Source organism: Xenopus tropicalis, chromosome 8 (genome assembly GCF_000004195.4).
Source record: "Xenopus tropicalis strain Nigerian chromosome 8, UCB_Xtro_10.0, whole genome shotgun sequence".
NCBI classification, from domain to species: Eukaryota; Metazoa; Chordata; class Amphibia; order Anura; family Pipidae; genus Xenopus; species Xenopus tropicalis.
In genome coordinates, this window is record NC_030684.2 from 135,249,214 (window position 1) to 135,275,848 (window position 26,635).

The window sequence follows — 26,635 nt, forward strand, 5'->3', positions numbered from 1 at the left end:
AAATACCTAGGGTACAATGGCACTTGCAATAGTAGAAACGGAGTTTGAGGTGTACTGGGTGAAACCCAAACATTACCTGGTATTTAAATAAGAGGCAAAAGAACAATACTCATTAAGACCCCGGGGGAGACAGTATCCAGAGTTCTAATCCAAAACATCTCCTTCTAAAGCAGCATGCGATCCCAATCACCCCCCCTGCTGGGCTCTGGGATTAAATCTATTCCCATGAACTTAAAAGCTGGTAACCTGTGCCCCATCATTAAAAAATGCTTAGGTAGGGGTAAATCAGATTTGCCGGTTTCAAAGGCTTTCTTAATGGTAGACCTGTGATTTCCCATTCGCTCACGTAAAGTATTTTGTGTTTTGCCCACATACATTAAACCACAGGGACAAGTAATTATATAGATCACGTGGGTTGATGTAAAGGAAATACGGTGCCTTATGTTTATTTCTTTGCCAGAGTGGGGATGTCTAAATGATTTACCTGGTGCCATGTATCTACATGTTGTGCACCCTGCACACTTATAGCAACCCTTTTTCAATTTATTTAACAGACTAAAACTAGAGTCATAACACTTAATGGGGTCTGTTTTCATTAAAAGATCTTTTAAATTAGGCCCCCGTTTGTATCCCCACATGGGCTTTTGAGCTGCAACTTTAGACAGCTTCTTGTCACTTTGTCTCAACAATAGATTTAACAGCACCTGAACCAGTTGTGTATTTAGATGTAATAATAAACCTGTTATGTTTATCAGTAACCTCTTTACAACTGATACTGGATTTGTATTTACTGTGCTTGCGGGCTCTCTTTAGGGCTCTGGCACACGGGGAGATTAGTCGCCCGCGACAAATCTCCCTTGTCACGGGCGACTAACCCCCCCCGAACTACCATCCCACTGGCGAACATGTAAGTCGCCAGTGGGATGGTACACGCTGCGCAGGCGATTTCGGAAAATTGCCGATGTTGCCTTGCGAGGCTTTGCCGGCGATTTTCCGAAATTGCGCCACCGCGTGTGCCATCCCACCGGCGACTTACATGTTCGCGGGTGGGATGGCAACTGATGGTAACACGGGGAGATTAGTCGCCCGCGAACAGGGAGATTTATCGCGGGCGACTAATCTCCCCATGTGCCAGAGCCCTTAAAGAACCTGTTAATGTTTGCTGCTGATAACCCCTCTGCCAGAAACGATCAAACGTCTCCTGTAGTTGAACTTCACAAATCTTTGTCAGAATTGTTGCGTATTGTGCGTAAAAATTGTGAAAAGGGTACCGCTTTTTTAGAGCTAGGAGGGTGGAAACTAGTAGAGTATAACAGTGTGTTTCTATCTGTGGATTTTCTAAACAGTTTAAATACCAGAGAATTACTTTTTTTTAAAAATTTCCACATCCAAAAACTGATTACATTGCTCGTTGTGGGGAATTGTAAATTTCACTGGGCTATCCAACCCGTTAAGATCATACACCATATTAAGCAACCCTGTTTCATTACCTCTCCAAACAATTAGTACATCATTGATATAGAGAAGGTATAGAAACAGTGAGTCTTTATATTTGGGAATAATGTGTTTCTGTTCATAATGGGCCATATTTAAGTTCATGGGAATAGATTTGATCCCAGAGCCCAACAGGGGGGGGTGATTGGGATCGCATGCTGCTTCAGAAGGAGATGTTTTGGATTAGAACTCTAGATACTGTCTCCCCCCGGGGTCTTAATGAGTATTGTTCTTTTGCCTCTTATTTAAATACCAGGTAATGTTTGGGCTTCACCCAGTACACTTCAAACTCCGTTTCTACTATTGCAAGTGTCATTTTACTCTAGGTATTTTTAAGTAATATTTCTGCAATGCTTTTATTATTATGTGTGTAGGGACCCATAGGGTTAAGCTCCCTATGGCTTTACTTCCCTATCTATTCTTATCTGTACTGTTATAGGGCAGAGCCCTCTACACTCAGGTTACAGTTATTAAGCTATTCCCAATAGGTTTAGCCCAGGTTGACCACTCCCCTCTGCAGACTATATAGTGTCTTGCAAGGAGGAGTGTCGTCCTCTCTGGCTGCCGTTGTCTCAGGCATCAGTCCATTGAGCCTGAGGCACAAGGCCCCAGTAATGAGAACCATCCATTTCTGAAGTCGGGGACAGGGCCCCATGAACGAGAACAAGCCAGCACAGTCATAAGTATTTAATAGCACCCTCTAGAAGTGGTGAGCACAGAAAGCTTATTTAGTAAGGGCAGCTATTTAGCCCCATCAAAGGAGTGTTAAGGGTTTAGCCTACCCCGGCTCTGTTTGCCTTTCTGAAGGGACCGGTTTAGATGCAGGATTCAGGCAGGTGCTGTGCCCCTGGACCATAGTCAGCTGGAAACATTCCCTACAGTGAGGGTATTCATCTCAGGTATCCAGCTAATACTCTGCACATCCTTCAAGTGGGTTATACTGTTCCTTAAGTGTCACATCTGCTATTCTCCATTGTGACCATACCTATACCTGCTGTGTTTGTGAGTATATACCCTGTTGCACTACCTCATAAGTGTCTTGTATAATAAACAAGTTGTTAGTTCATCATCAAGAACCTTTCTGGCGTCCATTATTCTATCTGTACTACACAAGCTGTAGTTGTAGTTCAACTACACCCTCAGCTCCACATTATATCTCCCACTTAGCGGAGGCCCACTCCTTTGTATTAAGGTTGCATGTAACACATGCTCTACAGCACACTACTAGCCTGGGTTTGCCATATCCTAGCCAAACAAGTGTTACATGTGTTAATAGTGTGTATTTGTATTTGGCATTTAAGTCCTTTTATTGGTATGCACCTCAATGGACTGCATTTTAACTGACATTGCACCATTCATTTGGAATTTAAGTTTTATACATTTTTATACACTATGATGTATTGCACTTTATCTTACGTTGCACTTTATAGAATATTATGCATTATGCACTTTAGTTTACAGATTACCTGGAATTGTGATTGGTTTGATATCTGCTGGAACTGAGATCTTTTTTAAGGGTTAACACAGCCACTCCAGAGAGGGGTGTGGTTTGGTGGTGGTAAATTGGTGGGTGAGTCTTTATAAACACTGTTTGTTTGCTCATTTTGTATCTTGATACAGGTCCCGGGTGAGGACCGAAACGTAGATCTAAATAAAATAAGTATCTTTTTTTTTATTTAAATTTTCCTGGTGTGCATCAGCATTTTTTACATATTTACATTGTTTATCTGATTTGCACCCAGGCTTCAGCTCTTACCTCGGGTGCAAGGTAAATGATTTAAATATCCAAAAAAAGACCAGCAACACCGACTTAAATTCCAAAAAGATCAATTGTGTATTAAAAACGCATGAACAGCCACCGTTCATGCATTTTTAATACACGAATGATCTTTTTGGAATATAAGTTGGTGTTGTTGGTCTTTTTTTGGATATATAGAGGGAGCACACCACACACAGGGGATAAATGCCCGGGTGCTAAATGCAAAATATACAAATATAGGTGCAATAGAGGCCAGCACTCACAGGACTTTATCAGACATTATCAGAAAAAAATAAAGGTTTTAAAAAAGTATATCAACATGGTTTTTTATTTGGGCAAATAAAAAACCATGTTGATATACTTTTTGCTAAAAAGTCACCAGAGCTTCTTGGATAAGGGATCTCATACCTGTTATTCACATAAACTGCTTCAACAAAAATATCTTTTAAAGCATCTGAGTGTCATAGGATTTGGCAGTACAGGTATGGGACCTCTTATCTGTTCTGCCCCCAATAAGGGGTAATTATATCTTAGTTGGGATCAAGTACAGGTACTGTTTTATTATTACAGAGAAAAGGGAATCATTTAACCATGAAATAAACCCAATAGGGCTGTTCTGCCCCAATAAGGGGTAATTATATCTTAGTTGGGATCAAGTACAGGTACTGTTTTATTATTACAGAGAAAAGGAAATCATTTAACCATTAAATAAACCCAATAGGACTGTTCTGCCCCCAATAAGGGGTAATTATATCTTAGTTGGGATCAAGTACAGGTACTGTTTTATTACAGAGATAAAGGAATCATAAAATTTCAATTATTTGATTAAAATGGAATCTATTCAGAGCTTTCTGGATAATGGGCTTCCAGCTAATGGTTCCCACACCTGTACTAATATGAAACAGTGCTTTATATATACACTGTTCTATGCAGTATTTTTTTTTTATAGAAACCTGCAAAGTTTAAGGGTTTCCTTTAACTGCATAGTTTTCCCCTTCAAATGCCCCTAAATCTTCATCTAGAACACTCGTCATATATATAAAAAAAATCTAGGTGAGAGCTCTAAAGGTGATCATGCACAGGCTGATTTCAGCTGCTGATATCAGTCCTTTAGACAAATTTAGCAGCATATCTGTCTGTGTATGGGCACCCCCAACAGGCCTCCCCAACCAACATCTGGCCTGAAATTGGGCAGATCTTGATCACGTAGGTTTGATTTTTCCGTCAGTACAGGAACCGCATCAGTGCATAAGCCCACTTAGGACCAAATGATTGAATTAGCCATTCACAGGGTTCGAATTTGTATTTTCTTTGCTATGAACCCATAACACACACCAGGTTCAGTGCTTTTTATTTTATAGGCATACATTTGAGATATTGATGATGATGATGTGCCCTTTATTAATTTGCAATAAACTCAGTTATACATATTTATATGAATGTTCTTTCTTTCTCCTTTGCAGTAAATAGGAATCTCAGAGCAGGGAATCCTGCCAGAATATCACAGTCAGAAGGGATTCAACTCACTCAGCACCACTGCTGAACTGCCAGTAACAAACATGGAAGAAAAAGTCCCTATTATGAACAGGGGAGGGATCCACACATAGAAACAGTGTTTCAGGGTCCATTTTACTTTTTATTATTTTTTATGATACTGAGCGCTCATTAAGCTTGCCTTATAGATGGGGATGACAATTGCTTGGGAATACAACAAATGACTTTCTGGGGTCTTTCCACATTGTCTCTTCATTTTCTGCACTGAGACCTGGCATTTTACAGATAACCGGAAGCTTTGAATGAATAAGAAGTGATATATGGATACAGTATCCATGTGCACAGAATTTTAATTGGTTGGACTTATGGATTGAACTTAATGGATTTTTTTTAACCCAAATTGTGTATCTGTTACTACTGTAAGACACACCGCTGGTCCGGCACGTTCTTACACTGGTTGGTTGGTGTGTCTCAGGGCTTCTGCGCACATTCGCACTGTGATGTCCTCATGCACTATTGTATATTTTGAAGCCAAAGGTGCCATCTTGCTTATGGTTTTTTGTTCACTTCCTTTTATGTTTTGGCACCAAAACTCCCTATTTAAACCTCTGCTCTCACTCCCTCTTTGCCCAAGCTGGCTTCTGGTTGGCTCAGATCCTGCTAAGCCTTGTTTTTGTGCTTTTTTTTCTGGTTTGACTTCTGCCTGTTTTCCTGACCACACATTGGGTATTGGGTTGTATTTATAGGGGAGAGTGGAGGATTTAATGTGTCTCCAAGAAAAGGGGGAGATAACATTTTAATTCTGTGGCTGTTTATGCACTTCCTTCTACATTCCTACATAATCCTATTTATACGAGGTATTGTAAATAACTTGGGAGCATCTTCCTTAGCAGAAACCAGGTTATATGACTATTTCCTTTCTACACTCCCTGATCCCTTTTATTGCGCAAAAAATATTCCAGCCTTCCTGTGTCTAATTAATAATCATTTTTATTATTTGTTACTGCTCAGACCTGGGCAATGGCTGTGTAACAGGGAATGCCAGTACCTCCGAGTGGGAGGGTGTATGTAAGGAGAGACGCATAATATACATAACACTAGAAACTACTATAAAATTAAGGCAGCCATTCCAGTATTTTAAGGGTCTCGTGTGGAATGTTTTGTTCCTGAGTCCCTTGGTTGCTGAAATACCTGCCCCAACTTTATTTTTTATGTATGTTTGAATTGAGATAGGGAGACTGTGGAGGCAGGGAGCAACCAAATTATACAGATAAGTAACAGGGGTAATTAGTGCTGATATTTATAAATATGGAGAGAAAGCAGGGCACTGTGTGTGCTTCCATTAGAATTTTAAAAGTTATATAAAATAAATGTTACATTTGTACTTACAGGTTTGAGGCCCAAACTGCTTACATATCCATTGTTTAAATATTCAGCATAAATATCATATTCAGCTGAACATCGTAAGAAATGGGTAAAGGTAAGCGGGGGGGGCAGCATCAGAGGGGCCTCCATGGGCGGCATCAGAGGGGGCTGAAAATGCCCCTGGTTGGATGGTAATGCTCTAAACTGCTCAGTTAGGGGTGAGCCGCAATCACTCACTATGGCTAGCCAGATTATCAGATAGGCAGCAGGGAGGCACCCACTCACCTCTCCATGTAAGGGGCCCTTGTGCAGCACCTGTAGCATATGGGGAAACCTTCACTGATACACAGAAATAGTGACATACACCTGGTCCCCACTCAAATAAGGATTATACAATGCTTTATTTTTCATACTGACTGGTGCATTATTATAGGCACATTTGTACTTTGAAGGGGTTTGGTTATTCACCTTCAAATCTAATAAAGGGTAACAATAAATAATTTAAAAACTTTAAAACAAAAAACAAAGAATAAATGAAATGAATACCTACTGAAAAATAGAATAAGAGATTCTATAACATACTAAAAGTTAAGTTAAAGGTGAACCACCCCTTTAAAATGTAAGATTTTGTAGTGTTTTTGTAGTGATTTTGTAGTGTTGTGGGGAGAAACATTGGTGTGGAAGCGCAGGGTGTGGAAGCGCAGGGTGTGGAAGCGCAGGGTGTGGAAGCGCAGAGTGTGGAAGCGCAGAGTGTGGAAGCGCAGAGTGTGGAAGCGCAGAGTGTGGAAGCGCAGAGTGTGGAAGCGCAGAGTGTGGACCTGAGATGTTTTTATTTTGCATCTTGCCAGAGAAGCATTAAATAAATATCAGTTTGTGTGTGTTTTGTGCAGCCAAGAGAAGTTGTTCTTTCAAGTGATGTAAAATGACCAGATGGATCATACTGAATATGTTACATACATCTTTTTTTATATCTGTTGTGCTGCTGTGTATCACAGGTGTTTGTATAAATCTATGCTGCCTGTTTCATTAGGGGTAAAGCTATTTGCTTTCACTCATCTGGACAGACGAGAGTTGTTTATTGTTGTTTTGTTTGTTATAATCCTAGAAATTTTATTGTTCTTTTTTATTTGTGCAGACGTGATAAATAAATGAATTTTTAAAATAAACCTGATTCCCTAAATCCTCTCTGCGCTCCCTTAGGGCTGTACCACATGGAGCCCCCACAGGCCACTTCCCACTGACATTAATATGTGTAACCCCCCTGCCTGGGTCTCTATCCCCTGCACCCACCACTTACTGTCATTTTATTAAACTGAGCACAAGTTTTCCATAGGGGTCTAAAGAAAAAAAAAATCAACAGATTCTTTAACCCTTTCACATTTCGGTTCCCCTCAGTGCCAGACATTTTGTAAACATTCTGTGCTCTCTCATTTTAGGGGCTTTTACTGAGGGGGATAATTTAGGTAGGAAAACTATAAATCATTTTTTTCAGGAGAACCTGAGCTTTCCAAATCTGTCTGCGTTTATGTTTATTTTTGGATTTAGAGCTCTAAATACAAAAAAAAGAAATTGATATTTTTCATGATATAGGGATTTATACCAGAAACATATTTTATATTATGGACACAAAATCAACTGATTGGGAAGTCATAGTGACTACGTGTTGAAAGACACGACACAAGTCCAGATTGATGTGAAATAAAGCTGTTTCTTTACCACCTCCACCTGTGTTTGGAGTGCGCACCTATTGGAGAAATTGTGCTTGTGACGGCTGGGTCTCCCCTTGCTATGGGTCTGGGGCGCTGTCCCCCAACTATTGGATCAGTGGGGTGAGTGTCCATCAGAAACTCTGATTTGTGTGATTTTTTTTTTAAAGAAGAACCAGTTGTGAAAAAATCTTCCCTAAGTGAAGGGTCTGGGGCAAGGCACCTGGACCAATTTCATGAGGGGGTGAGCGAATGCTTATTGAGACTGGCTGATTTAAATTTGAGATTTGGTTTGATTCATTGAGTGACTTGGAGCAGACTCGGAGTAACTGTAGTTGATTCAGAAACCCTCATGTCTCCCGAATGTGCCAATACCTGATATGTATAGTTTTATGGAGATTTCTGACTTCTATAGATCAAAAACTCCCAGCAGTAAATTACCAAATTTTCAAAGCATTACAGCAGAATACGGCATACTTTACATTCCAAAGCCAAAAATCCTGGAACATTAGGTTTACCCCAGGAAACCATATATTATTGAAAAGTACACATTCTGACAAATCCAAAATGGGTAACTATGTCTTCCAACTCCTAAGTACCAAACAGCAATGCTTTCCTGAATATGGCAGTCTCTATAAAAAAAATTATGAAAATTCGAAAAAAATTGCCATTAAAGCTTCCACTTTTAAGCACCTTATCTCCCACATAACATTAGGTACCAAGAAAACACACCCTAAATATGAAAGCCAAGGGTCCGCTGAACAGTTTGATGCCCATTGTGCATAGGATCACCGATGTATCTGGCATTTAGAGACCCCAAAAAGGAAGTTAGTGCATACATATTTCATGGCATATAAATCAGATGGTGTATTTTTTGGTAGTAGAAAGAAATGTGGTAAAAGTGGAAAATAAGTAAGTCGACACCAGAAAACATATTTTCAGAAAATACGAAATTAAAAAGGCAAATATGTCTTTGTATGGCAAAGCACCAAACAGCAAAGCTCAGCTAAATGTAGCAATTTTTATGTAATTTCTGAAAACTGTCACAAAGCTTGTATTTTACCCCATTCTGTGTCCTACATTTCATAATGTACCAACATAAAACAATCTAAATATGAAAGCCAGGGGCCTACTGAACAGTTTGATGCCCAATATGCAGAGATTTACCAAACTATGTGGGGTACAGAGGCACCCAAATCGATATATAGCAGACAAAATTTAGTATAAGTATATTCTGCAGTCACAATCACAGTTTGAGTATTTTGGCTTGGGCAAATTAGTTTCAAAATCAAGCAAAGAAAACCTATGCAAAACTGAAAATGCTATAAAATGGCTAAAAATGCAAAAAATATAATAAAAAAACCCCTAAAATAACATACAAAATGTATTTTGCAGAGCAGTTAGCGAATACACTATCCGCAATGGCAATAAAACATTTTTTTTCAGGCAAAAAAAAACAAACGATGCAATAAAAATAAAAAACACACAAAATTGTGTGTGTAAATTTTAGAGATGCACCAAATCCCGGATTTTTTTTGAAGGATTTGGTTTCGGCCGAATCCACGGTCCCGGGCCGAACCAAATCAGAATCCTTATTAGCATATGCTGATTAGCATCCAGAACCCCTGGGTAATAGTGACCATAATGTTATTTCATTTGATGTTTGGTGCAGGAAACAAATTTACACGGGGGCAACAAAGACACTGAATTTTAGGAAGGCAAATTTTAGCTCCTTAAGGGCAGCGCTTCAGGGCATAGATTGGGGCATTATGTTTTCTGATAAAAATACAGAGCAGAAATGGTTGTCATTTAAAATGATATTAAATCATTACTGTTCTCAATTCATTCCATTAATAAGAAAAAGTAGAAGTGTTAAGAATCACCCTATGTGGCTTAACTCTGAGGTAAAGAAGTTAATAGGGAAAAAAAGGAAAGCTTTTAAGAAATATAAGTCAGAGGGGACAGTAGCTGCGTTTAATGAATATAAACACTATAACAAGTGTTGTAAAACAGCAATCCGGAAGGCAAAGATAGAAAATGAGGAGCGCATCGCGGCCGAGGCCAAGACTAACCCCAAAAAGTTTTTTAAGTATATTAATAGTAAAAAGATGCAGGTTGAGGGTGTGGCCCCATTGAGTTATAATAACAATATGGTTACAGCGGATACAGAAAAGGCAGATGTGCTTAACCAGTTCTTTTCTTCTGTGTATACAGTAGAGGAGCCAGTGGGCCAAGTCTCACCCAATAGCTTCACTGTTGCCTCAGCTCCAACTACACAGTGGTTGGCACAGGATATGGTGCTTAAAGGGTTACACACGATAAATGTAAACAAGGCACCTGGGCCAGATGGAATACACCCTCGGGTACTGAGAGAGCTAGGGGCAGAATTGCAGTGGCCCTTGTTTCTGATATTCTCAGACTCTCTTTCATCAGGTATGGTACCTAGTGATTGGAAGAAGGCGAATGTCACTCCCATATTTAAAAAGGGAATAAGATCTCAGCCTGGCAATTATAGGCCTGTAAGTTTGACATCCGTGGTGGGCAAGTTATTTGAAGGCTTGTTAAGGGATCACATTCAAAATTATGTAGTGGAGAATGGCATTATGAGCAGTAATCAGCATGGCTTTATGAAGGACAGGTCATGTCAGACCAATTTAATTGCTTTTTATGATGAGGTAAGTAAGAAGCTGGACAGTGGGGATGCAGTAGATATAATCTATTTGGATTTTGCCAAAGCATTTGATACCGTTCCCCACAAACGACTGCTTTCTAAGCTAAGGTCTATTGGTCTTAGTGAAGTCGTTTGCACATGGATAGAAAACTGGCTACAGGATCGGGTACAGAGGGTGGTTGTTAATGGCACATTCTCTACTTGGAGTAAGGTTCTCAGTGGGGTCCCTCAGGGTTCTGTACTGGGTCCACTTTTGTTTAATTTGTTCATAAATGACTTAGGGGAGGGTATTATGAGTAATGTATCAGTGTTTGCAGATGACACAAAACTCTGCAGACCAGTCAATTCTATCCAGGATGTGACATCCCTGCAGCAGGATCTTGACCAACTGGCAATCTGGGCAGCTAAGTGGCAGATGAGATTTAATGTGGATAAATGTAAGGTCATGCACCTGGGATGTAAAAATATGCAAGCCCCGTATAACCTTAATGGGACTGCACTAGGCAAATCCATAATGGAGAAGGATCTTGGAGTCCTTGTAGATAATAAACTTGGCTGTAGCAAGCAATGCCAGGCAGCAGCTGCAAGGGCAAACAAGGTTCTGAGCTGTATTAAAAGGGGTATAGATTCACGGGAGGAGGGGGTTATTCTTCCCCTTTACAGAGCACTGGTAAGGCCCCATCTAGAATATGCTGTTCAGTTTTGGTCTCCAGTGCTCAAACGGGACATTATTGAGCTAGAGAGGGTCCAGAGAAGGGCAACTAAGCTGGTAAAGGGTATGGAAAGTCTCGGTTATGAAGAAAGACTGGCCAAGTTGGGTCTGTTTACAATGGAGAAGAGGCGCTTAAGAGGTGACATGATAACTATGTATAAATATATAAGGGGATCATATAATAACCTCTCTAATGTTTTATTTACCAGTAGGTCCTTCCAACGGACACGAGGGCACCCACTCCGTTTAGAAGAAGGGAGGTTCCATTTAAATATTCGGAAAGGATTTTTTACAGTGAGAGCTGTGAAGTTGTGGAATTCCCTCCCCGAATCAGTCGTGCTGGCTGATACATTATATAGCTTTAAGAAGGGGCTGGATGGATTCTTAGCAAGTGAGGGAATACACGGTTATGGGAGATAGCTCTTAGTACAAGTTGATACAGGGACTGGTCCGATTGCCATCTTGGAGTCAGGAAGGAATTTTTTCCCCTCTGAGGCAAATTAGAGAGGCTTCAGATGGGGTTTTTTGCCTTCCTCTGGATCAACTTGTAGTTAGGCAGGTTAGGTATAGGCATTATGGTTGAACTTGATGGACGTATGTCTTTTTTCAACCTAACTTACTATGTTACTATGTTACTATGTACTATGTAAGGGTCAAATGATGGTAGGGGGGAATTTTTTTTGAATTTTTAACCCTTATGGTGGGTTCGGCGCATCCCTAGTAAATGTGATTGTGTATATACACTCGCCAAAATATGTGTGTGCAAGTAAGTGTGAGTGCTGTGTGTGAACCCCCCAACATGTATGTGTGTGTATTGGTGTAATAAGTGTGTGTGTATGTAACACCTGGGGACAAGCAGGCCAGAGATCTGCAGAAGGCACCCAGGAACAGTAGGAGTCATATTCCTTCTTAATCTGTGAGTGGGAGGCGCTGGGGGGAGCAGAAAGTGCAGGCAACAGCAGGCACATAGTAACCGCATGCTTGCTATTACCTAGGGCCACTCGTTCAGCGCCTCTACTCCTTGCCTAGGGGCTGGGGAAAGAGCGGACAGTGAATGATTAATCCCTGCATTGTTTATCCCCTTCATTGTTCATACCTCAGGATTAGACTCACAGCATAGGTCAGGTAGAGTATGGCCCAAACAGGCAGCATAGGGCAAGCAGAGTATGGCACACACAGGCAGCATAGGGCAGGCAGAGTATGGCACACACAGGCAGCATAGGGCAGGCAGAGTATGGCCCACACAGGCAGCATAGGGCAGGCAGAGTATGGGACACACGGGCAGAGTATGGCACACACAGGCAGCATAGGGCAGGCAGAGTATGGCACACACAGGCAGCGTGGGGCAGGCAGCGTATGGCACACACGGGCAGAGTATGTCACACACAGGCAGCGAAGGGCAGGCAGAGTATGGCACACATAGGTAGGTTAGGGAAGGCAGAGTATGGCAGGTTTTTGCTGTACTACCACCATTAATATGGGTATGGGTAATCCCTGCATTGTTTATCCCCTTCATTGTTCACACCTCAGGCTCAGACTGTAGGAGCAGTACCAGCATTGTATCACTGTATGTACTGCCTACTCTATGCTGCCTGTGTGTATGGCACACACAGGCAGCATAGGTTAGGCAGAGTATGGCACACACAGGCAGCATAGGGCAGGTGGAGTATGGCACACACAGGCAGCATAGGGCAGGCAGAGTATGGAACACACAGGTAGGGTAGGGAAGGCAGAGTATGGCCCACACAGGCAGGGTAGGGCAGGCAGAGTATGGCACACACAGGCAGCATAGGGCAGGCAGCGTATGGCACACACAGGCAGCATAGGGCAGGCAGAGTATGGCACACACAGGCAGCATAGGGCAGGCAGAGTATGGCACACACAGGCAGCATAGGGCAGGCAGATTATGGCACACACAGGCAGTATAGGGCAGGCAGAGTATGGCACACACAGGCAGGGTAGGGCAGGCAGAGTATGGCACACACAGGCAGCATAGGGCAGGCAGAGTATGGCACACACAGGCAGCATAGGGCAGGCAGAGTATGGAACACACAGGCAGCATAGGGAAGGCAGAGTATGGCACACACAGGCAGAATAGGGCAGGCAGAGTATGGCACACACAGGCAGCATAGGGCAGGCAGAGTATGGCACACACAGGAAGAGTATAGCAGAGGCAGGAGGGACCCAGGAACTGGAGGAGCAGTCTCTTCTGCAGATCCTGTGAGTAGGCAGCACTGGGGGGGAGGCTGGAAACGATAGGCACGTAGGAACCACGTTTTCTATGGGGACCCTGGGTGATCGCACCCCAGGGGCCACTCATTCCCTGCCTCTGCTCATTGCCTAGGAGCTGGGGAACAAGCGGGGAGCGAAGGAGCAGCTTTAAAAGTGCACTTTCCAAATATTTTCTGGGGGTCTATGTACAGTTAGGGGGTCTTATGGCACATAATACGCAGTCTGGGGGCTCTGTTTGTGTAACTAAGTTGGCAGGCTGGAAAATTCACCTGCATTACTTTCATTTGGGGTCCGTACATAACCTTTGGCATTTATGTTTGGGGATATTTACATCTGTATGAAAATACAAATGTAAGAAATTGTGCAGGATAAATGTGTCAAATTGCAACATTTTTAGGTGATTTTTAGAAATGTCATAAAAAAATATGAACTTTAGGAAAGCTTTTCAGATTGGTACTTTGTTGGATTTGTCAGAATGTGTACGGTTTTTTGGGAGTTTCTATACAGTTAGGGGGTCTTGCAACACACAATATGCGAAAAGGGGGTTTTGTTTGCAGACAAAAAATTCATATGTAAAATTTTCAAAATGTATAGTTTTCTATGGTAAACCTACTCTAATTGGAATATTTGGCCTTGAAATCTCAAGAATGCAGATTGCTGGAACAGCGCTTTGGAAAGTTAGTAGGTACTGCTGGGAGTTTGTGACCTATACAAGTGAGAAATCTCCATAAAACTATATATATTTGGTATTGGCACATTCAGGAGACATGGAACTTTCCAAATCAGGTGTATTTTCGTGCATAAAATAATTCATGTTTCTGGTATATGTGTTTATACTGTATTATGGAAAATGTTTCTTCATTTTTTAGATATTGAGAAGCCTATGTCTTGTTACAGATGTAAAATTACACAAAAATTCTAGCATATTTTGAAAGCTTAGGTTGTCCCAAAAAAAACGATATATTATTTTCCCAGGTCAACTAAAATTACCCTCTAGGAAAGGCCCCTAAATTGAAAGAGTGCAAAATGTTCAAAACTGTCTGGCAATGCAAGTTCTGCTTTGACCAGATCGGCTGGCAGTGAAAGGGTTAATATCCAAGCCACTCCCCTTGGCTCTTATCCAGCGCAGCTTATTCATGGGCTCTTTACTCCCCCCCAGCGCTGTAACTTGGGTGCAGGAAGTGTAAGTTCTGTGAGTGGAAGGGCTGTTGTCGTACGGAAGTTTCCACAACCCAACCAACAGGTATGGAAGCTGCATTTTGTGGTCTAACAACTCGTATCCGCTGTACTGGGCATTCTCTTTATCAGATATCTATTCTGTGGGCTGTCAGGCAGCAATGGGTGTGAGTGTTTGTAAACAAACCTTCCAGTTATAGGGGCTAAGATAAAAGTGCTACTTTCATGCCATAGGGGAGTGTGGAATAATAGTGTATCTGGGGTATATATAGCTATATATCCAAATATGGAGCAGGGAGATCTGAAACACTGCCTGTATTTTTTGTTATTCATTTTTATTAATAAAGTTTTATGCTATGTTATGTATGGGATCCATTATCCACCCTAGGCAACCCGGTCGGCCACCTCGCCCCTGCACCTGCATCGCGCAGCCCACGCAGTGTGTTTTGGCGCACATGCGCAGTTCGAGCGAGCACGGGTGGGGGGATGTGCGACGCAAAGCAACATGCAAATCGATCACAGACTAGGGGTAGGCAGTAGAGGCTCCTGCCTGGCCCCCCCAATCGTTTCTCCCTAGGCAGCTGCCTCTTCTGGAGAGTACAAGTTTCTGTGACCATTCACATGTTTTATCCAGGTGAAGTTTCCCCTGTAAATATTTTCCTATTCACTAAGAACACAAGAATGAATTTTTAGCAAGAGAAATTTCTCCACATTAACGTTTGCACCTTATTATCAGTACCCTGCCTGCTAACAGCCCACACGTCGTTCCTTTATGGCAGAAAACTAGAATTTGTGACATCTCAGATTATTTACAGAGAGAAAAATCACATTTCGCTTGCATCACATGAACGATTTCTAATAAGTCTTGTGAAAATACCCCTGCGGCCCTAGGGTGGGTATCTCCCATACAGGCACAGCAACAAGTACTACTGAATACTGTCCCCTTACAAACACACTGACCAGCCGGAAACAGTTGCACCATTGCAAGAGTTTATGTAGGGAAAGGTTTACCGACTGCTCTGTCAGCCTGACACACGGATACTGTTTATAAGCCGGAAATGTGCCGTTACTATTCAGCGACTAGTTCTTCTAAGCTCATTTACTGCTCTCCCCAGCGCAAGCAACATATGAGACAAAAGCAGTGTTTATATAGGGGGCGGTAAGGGATAATTTTCATAAGGAGGAGCCAGTTGTACAGCTGAGGCTTCCAGTGATCACACTTCGGAGGAGCCCCGCATTGAGTTCAGCTACTTAACGCACTGGGTTCGGAGAAGGCTCAGTGTTACTACAGGTACCGCTATCCCATACCTCCCAAGTGTCCCGCTTTTAGCAGGACAGTCCTGATATTTATGGCACTGCCCGCTGTCCCGGATTCACTGTTAGATGTCTCACTTTTCAGCTTTGCCATTTAATTGATTGCTGTGCCTGCTCTGGGGAATAAAGCCCCGCCCCCTTAACTCTTCAATCTCCCCTGCTACACTCAAGCTCACAGGTTTACCTTGATGTTTAATTGTCCTGGGAGGAGCATTTGTGAGAGGCAAGGGTTAACTTTTGGCATTGGCTGCATCTCTCTCCTTGTTCCTGCTCACCGGTCAGGGGATGAGGGGGCTCTGGCTTTTATCAGGCAGAAGAGGCTGCTGTCTTTATTTGTGTGCACATGCACAGAGCATGAAGGGGAAGAGGTATTCTCTCTATATTTGTATTTATATGTAGGAGTTGCTATATTGTTTTCCTTAGGTAGTACAGTATGAGGGTATAGCACATTTGCGTCTGATCCCGTCATTTCATCTATATAAAAGGAGTATTTTTACAAAAAATGGGGTGTGGTAATTGGGGTGTGGCCACAAAAGTGGGCGTGGTCAAAAAATTTGCCGCACTGCGCGCACCAAAACTTTTTGTCCCTCTTTTCATTTTTCAAATGTTGGGAGGTATGCTATCCTTACACGCCCATATCTGGTAAGTGACATTTCTCTCGTAATATAAGGGGCGTACAGGCACAGCATATGGGTCTCCGCATTGTGTTTGTAAAGAGACCACCATGTCATAGGGAGAGTGCTGAGTAATAGTGTGTCTGGGGATTTAGAAGTGTATGTATTTATATATATTTATGAAAGCTGGGAGACCTAGTGCTGCTGTAGGGCAGCTTTCCATGCAAATGATTGCACACACACAGTGACATACAAATTTTTAGCAACATTTCCCCTCCCATATAGATTGTAAGCTCTACGGGGCAGGGACCTCCTTCATCTTGTGTTTCTGACTCTTATTGCAACTGTACCTTGTATTTATTTGTTTTTATTGTTGTACTTTGTATTTATCCATTATCTTTAACCCCCTGTTTGTATTAATGTATTCTACTGTACAGCGCTGCATACATAAGTAGCGCTTTATAAATAAAGATATACATACATACATACATACATACATTTCGGGAATCCGTTACATGCCAGGCATTGCCCACACAGTTTGGTTGCAGAGTACTGCACCTTCCCAGCCAGAGTACCCATATAGCATTCTACCAAGTGGTTTACCATCCCACACAGCCGCACATGCTGAAACTTCTCTTTAATGCTTTAAAGCTTTGTTGCCAGTGAAACACTCCCTCTCTGTGTTACAGGCAGTTTGTGCCCTTAGGTCACACTCAGGCAAACTTTGCTACTAAGTCACTCCATCTGGCTCAGTACATCAGTTTGTTTACCATCAGCTTTTTACTTTCCTCTCCAGCACTTTGTGTTTCCTCTCTCACACAATTCAGCTCGCTGGAGACCAGGTCTGTGCCTGGCACAGCCACACACATAGAAATAGTTCTTCATTTTCCTCACTCACCTCCTCAGACATTCTGTCTGGCTTACCCACAAGTAATGTCTCCATTTTCACGCTGACACTGTGCATTACTGTGCTGGGAGATATATATATATACAGTATACAGATACACAGTGACACTGTGCATTACTGTGCTGGGAGATATATATATATATATATATATATATAAAAGTCCACACGACAGCACCACACTCCGAAAGTTGCTGCAATGTAGCTGCCCCTGTGCACGGAATACCAAATAGATACCAAATCAAACACAACCAGCACCAAGGGTCTTGTGGTTCAAACAAATATTAGTGTATTATAATTGCATGTACAACCGACGTTTCGGTCCCTTTTGGGACCTTGAAAAAGGTCCCAAACAACCGACGTTTCGGTCCCTTTTGGGACCTTGAAAAAGGTCCCAAAAGGGACCGAAACGTCGGTTGTACATGCAATTATAATACACTAATATTTGTTTGAACCACAAGACCCTTGGTGCTGGTTGTGTTTGATTTGGTATATATATATATGTATGTATATGTATATATATATACAGTATATAGATACACAGTGACACTGAGCATTACTGTGCTGGGATATATATATATATATATATATATATATATACAGTATACAGATAGATATATATACAGTATATAGATACACAGTGACACTGAGCATTACTGTGCTGGGAGATATATATATACAGTATATAGATACACAGTGACACTGAGCATTACTGTGCTGGGAGATATATATATATATACAGTATATAGATACACAGTGACACTGAGCATTACTGTGCTGGGAGATATATATATACAGTATATAGATACACAGTGACACTGAGCATTACTGTGCTGGGAGATATATATGTAGCCATTCTGCTAACATGGCTATTAAATAACTGTACAAAGTATAATTCTGTGTATAATCATATTGCTGGGACTTGTAATTCTATTAATCTTCAGCACTGAAACCGTTAATTGCTGAAGACTTTGCTGGGCTTGCAGGAAGAAGGAAGATTCCTCCCACCAATAGGAGAGCAGCTTTCAGACTGAGGAGTTTGTAGCCAGTGAGAGAAAGACTTACTTCAGGGAGAGGAGAACTTTCTGGAGCTGTGAGGGGGAGGGCTGGAAGGAGAGAAACGCAGGGGTGTATCCAAGGGAGAGCATGCACAGAGCTGGGCTGTATGGGAGGTGGAATCCCTTTTCTCCAGAGTGACCAGTGACTGTCTGCTCTCTGAAGAGGTGTTTTACAGACCACTCCACATGGTAACTGCTTCTTCTGCCTAATACCTGGAGAAACTCTTTATTACTGCAGTGTGAAGGAAGCTGAGACAGCAGTGATCGGCTGATAGTGGATCCAGTCTATTGGTATGCTTTATCATCTGCCTATATTGCAGCCCCTGCACACTCACAGGCCCAGTTTTCAGTGAGTGATTCCTGTGGATAACCAGTACTGTTTTATGTGCCTTGTGGATTACAAGTACTAATATATATGAGCTCCAACTGCCGGCCCTGCTGCTTATACTAACACTGGCCAGTGTTCAGGGAACTTGACTTAAACATAATCTTAATCTGAGTTGATTATATCAGTCTGTTTATATAAGTCTGCTATTTAAAGTACATTCAACAATTCATTGTCATTTTCTATTCACTGTTTGCTATTGCATTGCTGATTTAACTTTGTGTTCAGATGCTACAACCTATTTGTTGACACATATCGCTAGTAGAGAGATTGTTCAGTTTATCTTTGTTAATGGGTCTCCGGATCCAATAAAAGTGCTTAGCATTATACTGCTGGTTTATGTGTATCACTGGGGGTTGTGGGTGTCACCAAAGCACCAAAGGTGGTCGAGAGCAGGACCCATATAACACAGCTACACCTACGGGTGCGCTACATATATACAGTATATAGATACACAGTGACACTGAGCATTACTGTGCTGGGAGATATATATATATATATACAGTATATAGATACACAGTGACACTGAGCATTACTGTGCTGGGAGATATATATATATATATATACAGTATATAGATACACAGTGACACTGAGCATTACTGTGCTGGGAGATATATATATATATACAGTATACAGATACACAGTGACACTGAGCATTACTGTGCTGGGAGATATATATATATATATATATACAGTATATAGATACACAGTGACACTGAGCATTACTGTGCTGGGAGATATATATATATATACAGTATATAGATACACAGTGACACTGAGCATTACTGTGCTGGGAGATATATATGTAACACCTATTTGGCTATAATATGGCCAACCCAGGCTAGTAGCATGCTGTAGAGCATGTGTTACATGCAACCCCCTTTCCCAGGATGGGCCTCCACTATGTGGGAGCTTTAGGATGTTGTTGAACTACAACTCACACTTGTGTTGTGCAGTATATTAAAGTAATAGGACGCCAGGAGCTCTTGCTGATGAACTAAAGAATACTTTATTGTCCAAGACAATGGTAGAATAGTGCAACAGGGTATTTCAATATACTCACTCAGATGTTACACAGATCAGCATGCAGTTATATAATTGATGTTAAGATGGATCAATAGCAGAAATATGATGCTCCCCTGGATATCCCTTCTCATCAAGAGGTTGGGCAGGTAGAACAACAACAGAGTGATAGGTAGGAAAGCTCACCGGCATAGTCCCATGCTCTTTTGGAGGTTAGGGCAAGGCATATTTGCTAACCTATTTCCCAAGCACTTCTGTGTCCCTAAGCTAAGGCCAGTAATGCCTGTTAGGAAGACTACTCCTTTGCTATTGTCCTGGATGGAGCAAATGGCTGCTCTTTCTGTATAATTCTGTCTGAACTCACCACTTCTAGAGGGTGCTATTACATATGTTGCTATGCTGTCTTTTCCTCATTCACAGGGCCCTGTCCCCGACTTAATTTGGATGAATATGTGGCTACTGGACCGGATCTGTACCCAGGCTCAATGGAGCCCTGCTTCAGGTAGCAGCCCGGCAGCCAAAGAGGAAGTCACACCCTCCTGTCAGACACTATATCAGTCTGCAGGGGGCGTGTACAACCAGGCTAAACCTATAAGGGATAGCTATACAACTGTAAACTAAGTACAAGGGCTCTGCCCTATAACAGTACAGATAAGAATAGGTAGGGAAGTAAAACTTAACCCTATGGGTCCCTACATTCACCCGGGGGAAAATCCATTCCGACCCGGCAATGGTAGATACCAATAAGTACACTTTCAAGCAATAACCATAGTGCAAGAATTTTGTGCAAAACATCACAGTACCCAAACATCCTTTTCTGGTATCCTCTCCTGAGGAATACCTGGTACAATGGATAACTGCAAAAGAAGATATTAAGGCACAGAACATTTTAACTGTTTGTTACTAGTTACTTGTTTCTGTAAACCATATACATACATGAGTGTCACATTCGATCACTCAGGCACTTTACTTGAAGAGATCCTTGAGATACTCCCTGTAACCTGCAACAGGGGTATAACACATACACTTACACATGGGAACGATCCTGCCTTCATTCAGGTATCCCAGGCACTTTAGCTTAAACAGAAAAAGATAATTGCAAACAATAGTTAACTCTGAGACATTCATGGCCCCACCCAAGCCAACTTTATTAGTCCATTTCTTCCCACCCTAACCCAGTGTTCGTGACTACCCTTCACGCACTCCGTAGGGTGTAGATAAGGCAATGGGTCCTGCCCTTGGCAGGTTGAAGTAGAAGTTGTAGTGAGGTGGGGGCCAACTATATACACAATTTAATGCCTCAGCAGTGCCTCCCTTGGGAGGTGAACAAGCCCAACACTGAGGGGTAACTGAAGAAAAATAATCTCTGTCTGCTCAATGCTGTGAGTCCAGAGTGAGGGAATGCATCCCAGAACAGAATGAGGGTACTGGCCAGTCGCTCAGTCCCTTAAAATGGTTTTACAGTGCCCAGCCGGTGCCACTGTGGAAAAGTTACTTGGGTACCCCAAACCTTTTCAGGGTTTCCTCATACGACAAGTAGTAGTTTGGATGCGGTTTATCCATTCTCCCTCCTTCAGGCAGCCTTGCGCTTATGGTGAAGAACTTTGGCTCCTGAAACTTCCCGCAACTTTTCACGTAGTGCTTTAATGTGGTACGGCCGTACCGCCACCCGTGGATGACATTTCCGATGAACTCCACATCTCGGGTTTGTTTGTCAGCGTCATTACTGAAAACTCCAGTGAGTCCTAGATCGTTCTTTCTAGTGACCTCACCACATACCCACTCGTGGACCTTCTTTTCCACCTCGTCATAGATCCACTCTAGGGCGTATGGCATGCAGTAGCCCCAGAGGTCTCTTACGCGAGTGTTTATTAGTCTTTGTACCCTCAATAGGGTCCTCATCTTGGTGGGGTCTCCCCGGCCGGGTAAGACCCAGAAACTCTGGTCCAATCCAGGTGCAGCTCCGCGGAGGGGTACTTGTGGTAACTTAAGTTCCCTTCCCTGTGGAGAGTTTTCTGGCATTGGGATTGGTTTGGTGGTATCTACAGGGTTCACTATTTCCCAAGGCTGCAACAGTCTAACATCCTTCAAAAGTATATAACTTTATAAAACATAACACACTTTATGCACATACATAACTCCCTCTCTGTGTTACAGGCAGTTTGTGCCCTTACGTCACACTCAGGCACACTTTGTTACAAAGTCACTGCATCTGGCTCACTAGCAATGACATCCATATTATCAATCTCATTGGACCACTCAGTCCCTTTTTCCCACAATACCTGTCAGCTCACACGTGCATCAGCTTGTTTACCCGGCAGCTTCTTACTTTCCTCTCCAGCACTTTGTGTTTCCTCTCTCACACGAGCCTAAATACCCTTTCCAGTACGAAACGCATAAGGCTTTGTAACACTATGGGGGAGATTTTCCAAGACACGAACGCTCCGAGCGTATTATCGCAGGATTTTTTCGAGCACCTGCGCGAAAAATTCGTAAAGGCTCTGTCGCTGTTTACAATGGTTTGGTACAAAATTTAGTGACTTTCGGATCGCCAATACAATATTATCGTGACTAATATGATTTTTTCGTAAGCATTTTCAGGATATTTGCGATCTTCAGAAATTTTCGTTTCCAATCCGAATTTTTCCCATTCGGGATTCGAATTCGTGGATTAGTAAATGTGCCTCTATGTGTAAGTTTAAATAAACTCTGCTGGTTTTATTTTGACTTCACAATTTATGCTTCCGGAGTGTCTGCCTGTTTTTTCATTTTTCCCACATTTGGGCTCTTTAAGCTGAAGGTCAGGGGAATGAGCACCCAGACCCTAGACTACAATGGGTAAGATTTCTACCTCATTCACTTTAGCACTATGTATCCCTTATCTGTGAACTCTGTCTGGCTTACCCACAACAACAGTAATGTCTCCCTTGTCACATTCATCAGACACTCCGTCTGAGTTATCACCATTCACAACCATGTTGCCATTTTTCACTTCAACCTTTTACACACACACACAAACACACACATTTCAAGTCTTTCACCTGACTTCTCACTGAACACTCATGTTTCTTACTGTCACAGTATGGCTTCCACACTTTAAGCAGCCACTGCATTGCACCATACAGAGGGCAGTTAGCAGTAACATGCCTTATCCTATACCATAACAGTGGGAACACCTTTGTCTTTCCCTTTCAATTAGCTCAATCAATTTGGCTATCCCGCCTGACTGAAGTCTCTCATTGGAACACTCATCCCCTTTAACTCCTTCCGGAGATGAGCTGCTGCAGGGCAACAAAGGGTTACTCTCTCCTGACATTAACCCCTTGTTCACTAAAGAACATGAGCACACTCTACTCAGCAGTTCTACACACAGACTCACACCTGTATCAGTTGCAACATCCTTTTGCTACAGAGTTTTACAACCATTCACACTGGTAACATTTTGTTTTGGTTTAACAGACTCAAAGCAGTTTAAACTCAATAAATTAGCATTATTAGATATTTCAAGTCCTTTTAGAGGCAGTGGCCTTCCTAGCTCACCCAGCTACACTCACCAACTCTGTGGCATCTCCAACATGGCTCCTCCATCTGGCTTGCACCATACCAGTTCATCTGTCACATTTTCATTAGCTGTACCTTTGAGACCTCCTGTCTGTACAGCACTCTGTGGCACACAGAAACAATTAGTCTGCCTCTCTGAAAACTTTGTAGGAGTCAAGGGGGCTTATAGCAACTCACCACACCCAGCAACAAGCTCAGCTACCTTTCCTTTGCCCAATTTTGCAGGTGCTACTGAAACTTTCCATTAAACTTTAACTGCCACTCTTGCAGCACTTTGCCATGCTCACTTTTTGCCTGTGGGGGTCTCATCACCCTTCCCCACCTGGCATCTTTACCACACTTGCTTAAAGACTTTCTCCCAGTCTTTGTGGAACTGCATCCACCAGTCATCATATCCCTGCTACTGTTGCTTTATCACAGTTTTTTTCAAGTCTTATGGGAGGTGTTCCCGCCATTTACGATTGTTCGGATACAAAAATTTAGTGACATTCGGATCGCCAATACGATATTATTGTAACTAATATGATTTTTTTGTAAGCATTTTGGTGACATTTCTGATCATCAGAAATTATCATATCTAATCCGAATTTTACCCATTTCGGGATTCGAACTCGTACTTTGATGAATCAGCCCCTAAGTCTCCAAGTTTCTCTATACTGTATATATATATATATATATATATATATATATCTCCCAGCACAGTAATGTCACTGTGTATCTGTATATATATATATAATCATGTGCATGGAAAGGTGCCTGTGCCAGTCATACTGTAGCACTATATCTCACATTAAAGGGGATCTATAGTCGCTATACTTAAAGGAACAGTAACACCAAAAAATGAAAGTGTTTTAAAGTAATTAAAATATGATGTACTGTTGCCCTGCACTGGTAAAACTGGTAAGTTTTCAACAGAAATGCTACTATAGTTTATATAAATGAGCTGCTATGTCAACACGGGGGCAGCCATTAGAGACGAACATTTTTGGCGATGTTCGCTACATCCCTAGCAGCCATTGAAGCTGGGAAAAAGGAGAAAAGGCACAGGCACATAGCAGATAACAGATAAGCTTTGTAGAATATAATGGGGTTTTATCTGTTATCTGCTAAGTAACCTGTGCCTTTTCTCCTGTAAATGGCTGCCCCCGTGGCTATACAGAAGCTTTATTTATATAAACAATAGTCTTTCTAAGGAAAACACACCAGTTGTACCAGTACAGGGCAGCAGTACATTATATAGTAATTACTTTTATACACTTTCATTTTTTGGTGTTACTGTCCCTTTAAACTTTATTTTTCAGTCTGCCATGCACAGTTAAGCTTCTTATATAGTTTACAATAAACATAATTGTGTCCCAAAACAGTTTATATTACTTATAAAAGTATAAATGTTAATAATAATAACTTATACGGAGCTCCGTTCACTTCAGCATGAGCAGGCAGGCTCCTTATCCCTCTGACACACAGTGAAACAGTTACATCTACTGAATGTTTATTGGCTGCTGGGCGTGAAGGTTTTGAGCTGAGCCGAGAGGATGGGGGGGGTATGAGAGAGAAACGCAAAGTAGCAGTGCTTGTATTAGAAAAACAGTAGAGAATAATAATGCATTGCTATTAGTCATGTACTTCTTTCCATTCCCTAAACATGATATAGAAGTTTTCTTTTAGCCTTTAGATCCCCTTTAATAAAATGTGTGTGATGGAAACAGTAATATTGTGAGGCAATTTGCAGTTGGTCTTTATAATTTTTTTTTTTTAGCCTTCTCTTCAGTTTTTTTATAATTCAAACTATTTTGAAATGCACATTTTCCAAATCAGTCAAAAAATTGCATGATTATTGAAAATAAAGAGTAGAATGTGCTATTATTATTATTATTATTATTAACATTTATTTATAAAGCGCCAACATATCCCGCAGTGCTGTACAATAAGTGGGTTCCATACATTGGGCATACAGAGTAACATATAAAGCAATCAATAACCGATACAGGAGGGGAAGAGAGCCCTGCCCAAAAGAGCTTACACTCTACATTATTATTATTATTATTATTAACATTTATTTATAAAGCGCCAACATATCCCGCAGTGCTGTACAATAAGTGGGTTCCATACATTGGACATACAGAGTAACATATAAAGCAATCAATAACCGATACAGGAGGGGAAGAGAGCCCTGCCCAAAAGAGCTTACACTCTACATTATTATTATTATTATTATTAACATTTATTTATAAAGCGCCAACATATCCCGCAGCGTTGTACAATAAGTGGGTTCCATACATTGGGCATACAGAGTAACATATAAAGCAATCAGTAACCGATACAAGAGGTGAAGAGGGCCCTGCCCAAAAGAGCTTACAATCTACAAGGAGAAAAGGTTGAGACACAAGGGGGCACATTTACTAATGCACGAACTGGCCGAATGCGTTTTTTTCGTAATGATCGGAATTTTGCGATTTCTCGGAAAAATGTCGCGGCTTTTTCGTAGCCATTACGAATGTTTCGCAAAATGTTGTGACTTTTTTGTAGCGCTATGACTTGCGCGAAAAGTTGCGACTTTTTCGCAGCTTTCGCGCCAAGTATGAAAGTTTCTGATTCATTCAAGCTTCAGTATGGTGACTTTCCTTGGGCCGGGTTGGAGCTGCAGAGTGCCATTGAGCCCTATGGGAGACTTTCCTTGGGCCAGGTTGGAGCTGCAGAGTGCCATTGAGCCCTATGGGAGACTTTCCTTGGGCCGGGTTGGAGCTGCAGAGTGCCATTGAGCCCTATGGGAGGCTTTCCTTGGGCCGGGTTGGAGCTGCAGAGTGCCATTGAGCCCTATGGGAGACTTTCCTTGGGCCAGGTTGGAGCTGCAGAGTGCCATTGATTCCTATGGGAGACTTTCCTTGGGCCGGGTTGGAGCTGCAGAGTGCCATTGAGCCCTATGGGAGACTTTCCTTGGGCCAGGTTGGAGCTGCAGAGTGCCATTGAGCCCTATGGGAGAGTTTCCTTGGGCCAGGTTGGAGCTGCAGAGTGCCATTGAGCCCTATGGGAGACTTTCCTTGGGCCAGGTTGGAGCTGCAGAGTGCCATTGAGCCCTATGGGAGAGTTTCCTTGGGCCAGGTTGGAGCTGCAGAGTGCCATTGAGCCCTATGGGAGACTTTCCTTGGGCTGGGTTGGAGCTGCAG

General features: G+C 42.1%; 2 protein-coding genes across 5 annotated transcripts in view; both read left to right on the forward strand.

Annotated features, from left to right (window-relative positions):
* The window catches only part of LOC101732679 (selection and upkeep of intraepithelial T-cells protein 2), a 37,661-nt gene extending 31,101 nt beyond the window's left edge, over window positions 1-6,560 (forward strand). The window contains exon 8 of the mRNA XM_031891209.1: window positions 4,717-6,560. Coding sequence (XP_031747069.1) covers window positions 4,717-4,796 — 80 coding nt within the window. The 3' untranslated portion in view covers window positions 4,797-6,560. The remainder of the gene's footprint in view (window positions 1-4,716) is intronic.
* Window positions 6,561-14,594: 8,034 nt separating this feature from the next.
* The window catches only part of LOC105945166 (selection and upkeep of intraepithelial T-cells protein 1), a 32,517-nt gene continuing 20,476 nt past the window's right edge, over window positions 14,595-26,635 (forward strand). For 3 of the 4 annotated variants that reach the window (XM_018089604.2, XM_031891205.1, XM_018089605.2), the window contains exon 1: window positions 14,595-14,676. The gene's annotated coding sequence lies outside the window, so the exon portion shown is untranslated. Of the gene's footprint in view, window positions 14,677-15,764; window positions 15,901-26,635 lie in introns of those variants that run through there. The other variant, XM_031891204.1, reaches the window with a different exon arrangement.